The sequence below is a fragment of the Malus sylvestris genome, chromosome 17 (assembly GCF_916048215.2).
Source record: "Malus sylvestris chromosome 17, drMalSylv7.2, whole genome shotgun sequence".
Lineage (NCBI taxonomy): Eukaryota > Viridiplantae > Streptophyta > Magnoliopsida > Rosales > Rosaceae > Malus > Malus sylvestris.
Genome location: NC_062276.1, coordinates 25,929,687 through 25,942,222, shown reverse-complemented (window position 1 = coordinate 25,942,222; position 12,536 = coordinate 25,929,687). Strand labels below are relative to the sequence as shown.

At 38.1% G+C, this 12,536-nt stretch overlaps 3 protein-coding genes across 3 annotated transcripts; 2 read left to right on the top strand and 1 right to left on the bottom strand.

Moving 5' to 3' along the window:
- Nucleotides 1-696: 696 nt before the first annotated feature.
- On the top strand, nucleotides 697-2,522 carry LOC126611574 (phosphatidylcholine:diacylglycerol cholinephosphotransferase 1-like). The gene is made up of 3 exons (XM_050279871.1): nucleotides 697-1,301; nucleotides 1,786-1,923; nucleotides 2,006-2,522. Exons 1-3 carry the CDS (start codon nucleotides 915-917, stop codon nucleotides 2,306-2,308), a joined length of 828 nt encoding a protein of 275 aa, XP_050135828.1. The 5' UTR covers nucleotides 697-914; the 3' UTR covers nucleotides 2,309-2,522.
- A 3,068-nt stretch (nucleotides 2,523-5,590) lies between these two features.
- On the bottom strand, nucleotides 5,591-9,188 carry LOC126611573 (protein POST-ILLUMINATION CHLOROPHYLL FLUORESCENCE INCREASE, chloroplastic). Its single transcript, XM_050279870.1, has 8 exons — nucleotides 8,934-9,188; nucleotides 7,979-8,105; nucleotides 7,623-7,707; nucleotides 7,461-7,539; nucleotides 6,449-6,562; nucleotides 6,252-6,364; nucleotides 5,967-6,077; nucleotides 5,591-5,877 (listed from the first exon to the last, which is right to left on the bottom strand). The coding sequence occupies exons 1-8, from the start codon at nucleotides 9,040-9,042 to the stop codon at nucleotides 5,767-5,769; spliced, it is 849 nt and encodes a 282-aa protein (XP_050135827.1). The 5' UTR covers nucleotides 9,043-9,188; the 3' UTR covers nucleotides 5,591-5,766.
- A 245-nt stretch (nucleotides 9,189-9,433) lies between these two features.
- LOC126611572 (palmitoyl-monogalactosyldiacylglycerol delta-7 desaturase, chloroplastic-like) lies at nucleotides 9,434-12,059 on the top strand. The gene is made up of 5 exons (XM_050279869.1): nucleotides 9,434-10,155; nucleotides 10,407-10,547; nucleotides 11,005-11,145; nucleotides 11,254-11,360; nucleotides 11,717-12,059. Exons 1-5 carry the CDS (start codon nucleotides 9,556-9,558, stop codon nucleotides 11,910-11,912), a joined length of 1,185 nt encoding a protein of 394 aa, XP_050135826.1. The 5' UTR covers nucleotides 9,434-9,555; the 3' UTR covers nucleotides 11,913-12,059.
- Nucleotides 12,060-12,536: the final 477 nt, after the last annotated feature.

Genomic DNA, 12,536 nt, shown 5'->3' with positions numbered 1-12,536 from the left:
CCAGTTGATAAGTTTAAGTTTCGAGATTTGTTTAGTAGATAAGATAAATCAAATTTATGTAACAGTAATTACTAAATTGATGAGCATTACCATCACTTTTGAGTGGTGCGCAAAAATATTTTTTAAATTACTATAGGCTAAAACACATGACACACCATCATCATCCCTAAAGGCTAAAGTCTAAAACACCTTAACAATGCCACAACGCTTATCAACAGGAAAAATACATTTTTTAAGGAGTAATGTTACACTTACCACCTACTTTATTATAATTTGTATCATCTCTCTAATAGAGGTAGGGTCCGTTAATGCATGTAGAGTCTCATCTCTATTAAAGAGATGATACAAATAAATTGATTCCTTATGAGTAAAATTTTCAGGTCCAACGAGTAAAATTTTCAGGTACAATGATAATTAACTCGTCTCACATAAATTGATTCCTTATTTCACAAAAACAATTTGCTTATTACAAATATACCACCACGTGATAGTACATGCTAATAAAATAAAAACATAAGAACAAAAACTTATGCATACTTCTTTATTGACATATAATATCATGGTGACGATGTTCTGGACCATGTTAGTCTCCCTATTTCACAAGTCACGAGTCGCATATTACAACGCTTGATGACCACGTGTCCCCTTCACCAAGGCGCTCGTACCCTTTCCTTTTCTCTGCCACCTACAGATTTTCAGATCTCACCTTCTCTCAACTTCCAAGTTCCAACCCTTTTCCACATTGGATACTCCGCTCTCCCCGTCACTTAACAATCCATTTAAATTAATCTAATTTCCAATTAACAATTCTAATCCTGTTTAGAGAAATATCTAAACCTCTAGTTATATATAGATCACCACATCCCGCAATCTCGCTTGCCCCAAAAGCCTCTTTAACCCCAACCCCACTCACAATGAACGGCGCCGTTTCATCCCTCAAGCCTAGGCGCAAAAGGGTCCCAAACGGCAAGCCCATTCGCGTCGTTTCCCCTTCGCCCGCAGACCACAAGGAGGAGGCGATGTATTCTTCTTCCAAGGCCAAGAAGATCAACCTCAACGGCGGTGGCAAGGCCTCCTTCATGACGTGGAGGCTGCATGACGCCGTCCACGTGGCCAAACACCATTGGATACCCTGCCTCTTCGCAATGGGGGTCCTCTTCTTCATGGGCGTGGAGTACACGCTCCGGATGGTGCCGTCGTCGTCCCCGCCGTTCGATATCGGGTTCGTCACCACCCGCTCCCTCCACCTCCTCCTGGCTTCCAAGCCCAAGCTTAACACCTTGCTCGCTGGTCTTAACACGGTACTAAATTGCTAACTCTAATTGCGTTTTAATTTTCTGGGTTTGTGTTGTAATCTGTATTTTTCTCCGTCGTTTTTTTGTTCTGGGTTTGGTTAATGTTGTCCTGATATGTTTACAGTTGTATATTTTTGTGAATTTAATCGAATAAATTTGGCATTTTTTGGGCAATTGGGGTATTTTGTCATATTAAGAACAAAATCGCATTTCTGACAGAGCGTGCATTTCCACTTATGTTTTGGGTAAGCTTATCACCTTTTGAATTTAGACACCACATTTAGGGAAAATGAAAAATCTAACTTCGTCGGTGGACCAGATTGACAGTCTGACAACAAAATATTTCTGTTTATTTATTTATTTATTTATCCGTCGTTGATGTGATTGAAGTTTTGGGTTTTTGGGGACATTTGATGTGCTACCAAGTAGTTCAAAATTGAAAGGCATTTTTATGTCTTGTTTAGTGTTGAATTGGTTCCTGGTACTCCAGGTGTTTGTGGCAATGCAGACCACGTATATACTATGGGCATGGCTAGTAGAGGGCCGCCCAAGACCCACAATCGCGGCCGTCTTCATGTTCACGTGCCGGGGCATCCTCGGTTACGCCACCCAACTTCCATTGCCTCAGGTAATAGCCACACAATCGTTATGCATCGCGCATAAATAAACCTCACATTTTGCGCATTGTGTAATAATCCATGTTTTGACAGGGGTTTTTGGGGTCAGGAGCAGACTTCCCAGTCGGGAATGTGTCGTTTTTCCTCTTCTTCTCGGGGCATGTAGCCGGGTCTGTGATTGCATCCTTGGATATGAGAAGAATGCAGAGGTGGGAAATGGCATGGACATTCGATGCACTCAATGTCCTGCAATCGGTGAGACTGCTGGGGACAAGAGGGCACTACACGATAGACTTGGCCGTGGGGGTTGGAGCTGGTTTTCTGTTTGATTCTCTGGCCGGAAAGTACGAGGAAAGCAAGAGATCAACTTCTACCAAAGAGGCTCTGTTTCCTTGAACAGATGGGAATTTAGGCAGGTAGTTTTGGGGTAGGAATTTGAGTATGTTTTTGGGTAAGAAAATGAAAGTAGGTGTATGAACTTGTATAGAGTCAGAAACAGAGCTCAACGAGCTCAATTGTTTGGGGACCATTTGTTGTTTAATTTCTTCTAGAATGTATTTCTTTTTGGGTTCTAACAAAACTCTCCAATTTTAAACCGCAATTTGATATATGTGCAAACGTAACCATCATTAACACATTGCTCTTCACCATAAAACGCAGTTTGACGCATAAGCAGAAATAATCCATCATAAACATGGAGAAAGTTCTGCCTTTTCCAAAGAAATGAGCAAGTATTTAACATACTTAAAACTGATAGGGGGTGGGTATAATTTTGAGACTTGGCTTCTCTGCCCTCCCAGTTCTCATACACTCTCATCCTCTTATATTTGTGCGGTCACGGTTAAGCCACGTCAACATTTTACATCATTATTGTTTTTTGTCTTATTATCTCTATAAAAAATCAATATAAAATGTTGACGTGGCTTAACCGTGACCGCACAAAATAAGAGGGGATGAGAGTGTATAGGGCAGAGAAGCCGGGTCCATAATTTTGTCTGAGGTTAGATATCGAAGAGTGTTTTTTGGGGTTAGAATTAGAAGTAATTTTTTCACAATTAATTTGTTTTCTTTTCAAAAAGTGAGTTTATATGATTCTTCTTGTTGACTTCCAACCACAAAAGGAAATAAAATGGTAATTAATAACACTCCTAAATCCTTGATTTGGTTAAAATATAATGACTAATTGCCAATGAATAAAGGAGAAAACGAGTTTTAGACCTAACAAAGTGAGGATTTGGGAAAAGGGATGATGGGGTTTGGCTACTAACCACTTCCAATCAATGTTTTTTAATAGTTTCATAGTATTTTTGTTTAAAAACAATTTGTGGTCAATTAGTAGGTACTTGGCAGTGATATGATGGTTGGGGCATTCTAAATAATTTGGTGCCTCATGAATTCTTATTGATATCGTGAACAAATCCATAGTGGAGGGTTAACCTAATTCCCTTCAAAACCCATTCCCCCTGTGGAAAAGAAAAATCGAAAAAATTAAACCGGACCTAATCCATATCAATACTGAACCGAAAATACTGAAAAACTCGGTAATTGAAATTGAAAATTTTAGTCAGGTATTGGTATGACACATAATAATTGAAATGTACAAGTGGCAATCATTGAATGGTTAGAGCATGATAAGGAGAAATAAGGAGAGATGTAGAGGATTGCCACATAAGCAAGTTAGTAAAGGATTACACAGTCGAACATTTGTATAGCATTGTATCAATCTCAATCTTGGACATCCTAGCTGAGATTGAAGGGGGGGGGAGGGGAAATAACTGAAATGTTCAAGTGGCAATCATTGAATGGTTAGAGCATGATAAGGATAAATAAGGAGAGATGTAGAGGATTGCCACATAAGCAAGTTAGTTAGAACTGTTGGGATATAACTGATGTAATCTGTTACATTTGGATTCATTCAATACAATTACTCTTTCATATTCCGCTCGTTTCTCTCTCCAGAGTTCTTAGTTTCTTGCTTCCTTTGTTCATCATCATTGCGATTTTCTTCATACATCTGTGATTTCTCCTACACATTTGATTTGGTTATCAACACATAGGTTACTTTGGTAAGACTGAACTGAATGGAAATTTTTTTTAGTACATCAATATTTTTACACTAAGGGGAGGGGCAATTCGGAGTTTGGCTAAGCCATATAATGAGTAGCCTAATTTGGTATCGAATTCACTATCTACGAGATTCGAACCTAAGACCTCTCACTTTCAAGTTAAGAGGAATACCACTAGACCGTAGTGTGTGTGTATATATATATACATAGGAAGCAGTTAAGGGAATGAATCCTCATTTTTTTTTATAAAATTAAGGATTAATTGCGGGGATCGTTAAGGCCTGGTCAACTTTCCTACATAAAAAATGAATCCAAATCTGTACATATAATTAGGGATGCAACTCGGGCGGGTTGGAAGGTCAACCCAACCCTAACCCAACTTTTACAATTCGGGTTCGAGTTTGGGTTGAGTTTTGATTGGGTTCATTCGGGCTTAGGTTTAATCAGGTTCGAATTTACTTAGGTTGGATTTGGGTTGCCCAACTTTTCAAGATTTAATCAGGTTCATGCAAAGTTTGAATTAAAATACAAACAATACCAAAGCTAGTACCAAAAAAGAAAAAAAAAAAAAAAAAAAAAAAAGGAACACTTCATTGTCCAAAGCTAACACCCAACTCAAGACCCTTTAGATGATAAATTACTTGATGCTCCATTTATTTCGGACTGCGTAAGGATGAAGAAAGTTTCATCGGCGCCATTGTATGAACCCGAGAACTCAGAAAATACAATAGATGAACCCACATCATGTCAATCTGGAACGGAGCGGTGGTATGAGGCAATTGAGAAGCATATGCCTCCGTTTAGAGGGGTAATTTATTAAAAAAAATGTATATTAGAAAGGATATGGGTTTTGGTTCGGGTTGGGTTCGGGCGGGTAAATAATCAACTCAATTCAACACAATTAATAAACGGGTTCAAATCGGGTTGGATTAGGACTGGTTATAACTAAAAAAAATACCCGCTTGTTCGGGGTCAAAGTTAGATTAGGTTCGGACGAATTTGGATTGACCCAACCAAAATTGCACCCCTACATATAATATAGATTTTACGTCTTTTAATTGTAATTGTTCTCACTTCAATCCGTAATCTATGCCCCAACAATTGAAAAAACAAAAACCATTTCAGTATTACCGAATATCGGAAAACCAAAATAATCAATTCGGTTTCGGTTTTTTACTCATGTAAGAAAGTTGATTTGACCTTCTCCAACTGTTTGGTTTGGTTTGGTTTTTGGACCGCGCATTTCGGTTAGGTTCCGAACCGAACCCACCCCGACCTATTCCCATTCAAATCTCCTCCTGTGAATTTTACCTTCCCACCCATACCTTTCGGAACAAAAACGCAAAACAAATGGCCCCACGACATTCACATGCCTAATTCCTTGCCGTAAAGCGATCAAAATCCGCGTCGGTTGGCCTTTCGTAAAGAATTCTTCCGTCTTCAAAGAATCCATCATGAAAAACGGAAGGCATCAAATCCACATGTTCAATGTGATTTGCATGAATCTGTTAAAGTTTCCTTTTTCAAAGGACACAAAAAATGTCTAAGCTATGCAGCTAGAAAATGTTCGGAAGCACCGACTACCCGAATTTCTTAAGGAAATCAGCAAAAGTGGCTTGAATACTTTGGATGAGATTGCAACCATGACTTGTATAAACTCTATGAAACCAACAATCTCAGTGTAGTTTCCTCAATACGACAGGCATTTTCTAGACCGATACCATGTATGTACTACACACCGTGACGTATTTACGAGTAAGATGGGCAGGTATTACTGACTGCACGATGCTACTCTAGCTCAATTGGGCATGATCCATCATCCACATTGGCAAGCGGGTCGTAGGAGGGTGAACTGGGATCTGTGCATCCTGGTACGAGATTAAGGTTGCAACGATCGCCCTGCAAGGGCGGGACAATTAGATTTACAAGTCATTTTGGCACTTTCACTTGAGAAAGAATGAAGTTATGAATTTGAACAATTTTCTTACTCCTTCAACCGTCAAATTCCCAATTATATTGCATCTTGTTACCACAACAAACGTATCAGGAAAGATTGCTCTCTCACACGCACCGTCTTTACTCAACTCTTCTGCTAGTCCCTGCCATGAACGCATCATCCAAATACAACGATGCAAAATTTTCGGTTACAGGTGTACAGAATAAACTTGTTAGAACTGATTCAACAATTCTGATAGCTGATATCATTAGTATTTCATAGATTCTTTGAGCACCATATATAGTCCCGATTTGAACTTTGACAAGATGAGTTTTACCTCGTTAAAGAATTCAATCGGTTTGTTCTTCAAACCGTTGGGAACTTGAAATTGTAGTCGGTAAGGACCATCCCAATCAACTCCGTTTGTAAACGAAAAGATTAAGTTCAGGGCTGGAGAATTTAGAACATTTGGTTAGGAAAAACAACGTTATATGGCCAAGAAATGAAAGATGAACTTAACTGAATGATACTAACCGTGCCGGGGAATACATATTTGGATGGAATACATTGGGGAATCGGCTTTGCCTCGGCTAATACTAAGCATTGCCCTTGGCTCAGCGCCACACATTATAGGCTGATTAAAACCTCCTGTGAAGACAAGAATACAACCAAGTAAATAAAATGCAACCGTGACCAAGAATTGAAAAGGCAAAGGCATATTCAGCTGATTTTTCAGCCACAAAAGTAGGACATTTCCGATCAATGAGTTATAACATAGGCATACAATCCTGGAATTTGGATAGGCATGCAATCCTGGAATTTGGATTTACGAAACGAAATATATGAAGGGAAGGGGAGAGGAACTAGAAGAGAAAAATGAATGAGGTAAATGAAATGTGGGAGGATTTCGAAGCTCCAATGGCATAGAAGTAGCACAAGGAGCCAAGACATACTCCAAACTGTTCGTTTCAGCATTGTTCCATATCCCTAATGGCTTATATGCGAAGTCAAGAGGCAAACAACAATGCTGTTAGAAATATAATGGGACTTATGTAAATGTTATGAAACTACCATTGCACATAAAAATTTTAGCTCTCAAGGAATCTGGGAGGAGTAATTTTGAGAATGAATCATACATTGATGGGAGGAGGGAACTTGCACATGCTTATAAGTAATCTAGAGAAAATACGAATTCAGCAATAAAATGTGGGGAGAATTTCGAAGCTCCAAAGCCGGTAGATGCAGCACAAGGAACCAAGACAATCTCCAGATCATTCATTTGAGCATTGTTACAAATTCCTCATGGCTATTAAGTAAAGAAAGTCAAGAGGATTGTCAATGCGAGAAGTCGGGGAGAAAAACTTATTAAGGGGTTAGTAGTTTAGACTACCGTTGCGGTTAACAAAAAAAAACTCAAGTTGTTAGGAATCCCGACAACAATGTATGTCAAGCTAACACCCTCGTACGAAGTAGCATCACATAGCACATGAAGAGGCCAACAATGCACAAGGTTAACAATAAATAATAGGACATTTTGTTCAAGTACCATTAAATGCAATCCCATATTCTTCATTTGGGACAATTTTATTTGCAGCTGGGTTGTAGAAAATCCTTAGCTTTTCTCCCTGCCAGATTTTGCGAATGAGTTTATTTTAAGAAAACGACGATTAAGAAAACCCGACTAGTTTTACCACAATGCCATACTTACAGCGGTAGGAGGAAGACCGTTCATGGTTTTCCAATACACAGGAGCTCTCCCAAGTTCAAACATAGCCCATGAGGGTAGTGAGAACCTGAAAAGACGAAATTTACAATTTTAACTTTACCAAGGTTAATTTTAGCTTTACCAAGAGGAGAAAACAAGTGTTGACGAATCTTATTTCAATGAAAGAATTCTGCTTGTACGACCCTTTCATGGAGGTGATGTTTAATTTCATTAGTTTTTTTTATTTTTTGCTCAAAGAACGACTAGAAATCCCGAAAAATGATACTAAAGTAAAGATTTAGCGATAGTAAGTAAATGTATTAATGCAATTGCAGTAAGAGGGAGTTGAACGCTCATACTCTTTGGGTTCCTCTACAGGAGTTGGTGCAAAAGTCGTTGCAGCAGCACTGACTTTCGCATTGCCCTTCACAACTTTCTTCCTTATCGAAGGACACCTCGCCAACGATGAACCCCGAAAACTGCTAGCTGCATTACATTGCTCAAGTGTTATCCATTTGGTCTTAAAAAGTCTTATGATCCGATGTTATGAACAGAAAACATAGATACTTTGCGGCGAACTATGGAAGTTAAAATCGAACATGTAATCACAGAAACACTTTCAAAATTATGAAAATATTTCTTCACAAACACCAAAAAAATGAATGCATAATCAAACCTGCTCAAATTTAGCTAAACTCTCTGATGGCTTTAGCATTTTAGCATATTGAATTACACCTTGCCTGCTTTAGCTGATGTTGGATACATTTATAGTGGTATCTAACTAAGTGATTAAGATAATATCATTTAAAAGCCACGTAAACAGCATAGACATGGACACACTTCATAGAACCGTTCTAATTGCCAGCCCTTTAAGGTATGAGTTCCAAATTTCCAACTGAAGTAGAAACAATCTTCCAAAATTCCCTATTTTTTGTGGCATATTAAAAGCTTTTATAACTAACCAATGAACAATTATGGTAACTATAATATCCATATTTGTTTTCTCTTTTCACAACAAGATATTCTAAATTCCTCTAATGGACAGGGTTGGAGATTCGAACTTGAGTGCAAGGGCCGGACTCACTGGCCAACTGAAAAAAATCCACATCTGCATCTATATTTCGGATTTGGCTACAATACTTACAAGTACTTAGTATTATCACCATCTGACGGTTAGATATACCGTAATGACATCCAAGATTCCAAGGTGCTATCGGTGATGGTACTTGCAAGTACAATAGCCAGTTCCTTATATTTCAATCTCGAATCCCACACAGGTTGCAAGTAAAGGAAACCGATTAAGGAGAAGCATACCTAGAGTGTTTGAAACAGGTGGGCTTGCTTTGCTACCAAAAATGGACGGTATGGTAGGAAGATGTTGTGTGGACGCCGCAAAGATCGAAGATTTTGTTGCTGCAGCCATTTACGACTCTTTCCTTCTTTCTTTCTAGCTCATCAGATGGGGCAAGTGTACTATGAAGAAGACCAGAAATAGATACTTCTTTGAGGGAGATGATGACAAATAAGCAGACGAGCAATCACAGACACAAATTTTACACAAATATCTCTCTGCCCTTTTAACCAATAAGAACAAATGTCACAAAAATTATTTTAAGAAAAAATGAAAAATTAGGATAAAATATAACTGGATCCTATACATTCTAGTTTCTACAACCCAAACGGCCCAAAAACCCAAACGCCGCCTTATCTCCATCTTTCTTGTCTCCTTCTCTCCCTTTCAGTCCACAACTTGAAAAAAATCTAACAAATCTTGCAATGAGTACTCCACCACAAAGTCACAAACACTCTGCCCCACCAAAACACTCCAACTAATTCGGCGGATTATTTAAACTTTTTTATGGTTTTGTGAAAAACCCAATTTTGTATCAAACTCTAAGACGCCCTCATCCTCCACCCTCCTCCCTCCTCCTCTTCCATGGATTTGATCACATCACCACAGTCCAATCCCAAAACCCACCATTGTTTTCATCTCCGCCGCACGTTTCTCCGGCCGGGAAGACCAGTTTTGGGTCTCAGGCCATTGCCCCAGAGCTCCAAGCTCCTCACTTTTGATCATTGCAACTCAAAACAATCGCAACCCAATAAGTTTTTAACAAGCAGAAAGCTTTTCAGCCTTTTTCTTACCAATTCTAATAGAAAAGCATCAGCAATAAGCACCAATGCAGAATTGTCTGAAGCCCTGGAACCAGAACTAACAGAGACAGGAGAGTACAAGTTTAAGAGAATTCTACTTTCTGATGTGATTGTGAAGAGGCCGAAGAATGTGTTTATGGGGAGAAAGTGGATTCCAATGGACGTGGCCACAGCTGGTGTGGTAGTGGCGATGCATTTGCTCAGCCTTTTTGCACCTTTTCAATTCAATTGGGGAGCTTTTGGGGTGGCAATGGCACTTTATGTTGTGACTGGTCTATTTGGAATCACTCTTTCTTTTCATAGGAATCTCTCACACAAGAGTTTCAAGCTCCCCAAGTTTCTTGAGTACTTATTTGCTTATTGTGGATCCCAAGCACTTCAGGTGAGGATTTCTAATTTGAATTTGGTTGTGTTTCAAAACATTTTCGGTGGTCACTTTTTTTCTACAATTTACAGTTTGACACGGTTGCACTATTAACCCATAACATTTTTTTTTTTATTATATGTGTCAAACTGTTATTAGCAGGAAAGTTAGATTTTTTGGAATGCCTACCTCCAAATATTTTTACCTATTTTTAATGGTTCTTTTTTTCTTTTGTGCGTTCAATTGATTGTGTTTTTTTGGGTTTGTAGGGGAGCCCAATTGATTGGGTGAGTGTGCATAGGTACCACCACCAGTTCTGTGATTCTGAGAAAGACCCACATAGCCCAATTGAAGGTTTCTGGTACAGTCACATGAGTTGGCTCTTTGATACCAATTCTGTGAATGAAAGGGTATGAGTTTCTTTTTCCTTTAGTTCTACATAGACTTTTTAACTAAAATGATTTCTGAGATTATAATAACTCTTTATTTTGATCATTGATACTAAGAATCGATAGAAGTGGTCTTTGAGTTTGTTCAGCGTAAATCATTTTGATTGTTTCATAAAAAATCTGTCAATATTCTTGTTAAGTGGAGGGGTTGGTTTGACAAAAATACCCTTGTAAAAGTGGTCACATGACAATTTAATGAGAATATTGAATGATTTTCCCGAAAGGACCAAAATGGTTTATGATGAACAAAGTCATGGCCACTTTTATCGATTTTCTTTGTCAATGACTAAAATGAGGAGTTAAGTGAACATTCAGGACTATTGTGGCTAAAAAGCCTTTTGTATACATATCAAAACTTATTCATTGTTTTTTCTTCCTTCTAATGAAAATATATATTTTATGCCTTTAACATTTGCAGTGTGGGGGATCAAATAATGCTGGAGATCTAGAGAAGCAGCCCTTCTATCAGCTCCTGCATAAAACTTACATTGCTCACCCTATTGCTCTTGGACTTGTACTATATGCAATGGGAGGATTCCCATTCCTTGTGTGGGGAATGGTAAGATGAATTGAGGGCCTTTCATTATTTGCTCTTGAACTCCTACTAAATGCAGTGGGACGATTCCCATTTCTTGGACATAAATGTGCTTCAATTTTAATATTGCAGGGTGTGAGGACTATATGGGTATACCACATTACTTGGCTTGTTAACTCAGCTTGCCACGTTTGGGGAAACAGAGCATGGAATACTGGTGACTTGTCTAGGAACAATTGGTACTACTATTTCTCCACAACCCCATCATCTAGAGAAAATAATTGGGTGGAACTTCCGTGTCACGTAACAAATTGAGAGCTAGACACTATTCAGTTGAAGCATCACGTTTATTCTAATATTTTATAAAAGTTATAGAACGTGTTCACTTTTAACTAGACAATGTCTCATACTCAACATACGCCACATGGTAAGGAAGTTCCCACCAAGTTTTTCTCTGGTAGTTCTTTTACATTTCTCAACCTAAATTGGTTAGAAACTTCTGTATGACAATGTGGGCTGGGTTAAAGCACTATTGGGCTGATTGCCTTGTTCAGTTTTAGATGGAAAATTCAAAGGGAAATGTGAATTTGTTCAGGTGGGTGGCAATACTAGCGTTTGGAGAGGGTTGGCACAACAATCACCATGCATTTGAGTACTCGGCTAGGCATGGCCTGAAATGGTGGCAGCTTGACATGACATGGTACGTCGTAAGATTTCTCCAAGCTATTGGATTGGCAACTGATGTGAAGCTACCAACTGAGGCCCACAAACAAAAGATGGCTTTGAACTAAAGAAAGCTTTGACCACGTTAAAACCATGCTTCAAATGGTGTGCTTTTGGTTATAACCATGCATATAGAGTTATTACTCACCCGAATTTCATGTAAAACATGGTGTTTTGACTGCCTCTCAAAATGCAAGATGGCGTTTTGAGTGTTTTTTTTTTGGGACACTTTGGATGCGGTCCCTAGCTATCAATATCCTTTGATTGAAACCTTGTTAGTTTTTAGTTTTTTATTGAGGTCCTTGATATTAATGTAATAATGTAAGTTACTATATTTTTTTAATTAAAAATTAAAAATTGAAATTTGTAATTGTTTATATTAATGAAATTTTAAATAAAACCCATAATTATGGGATTAAAAATAATAAAATATAAATTATTCTCTCTATTATATTGTGTGTGTGTGTACATATATGTATGGGTACATTAACCAAAATTAACAAAAAAAGTTATTGTACCAAAACATGGATACATTCTCAAATCAACGAAAAAGAATGTACCCATATAAGTTTAAACATGGATTAAAAAATTTGAATGGATTTTATATTAAAAAAGGGTACATTTTACATATAACAAATTGATATATTTGAGAATGGGTACATTTAAGATTAAAAAAATTGAAAAATTATATG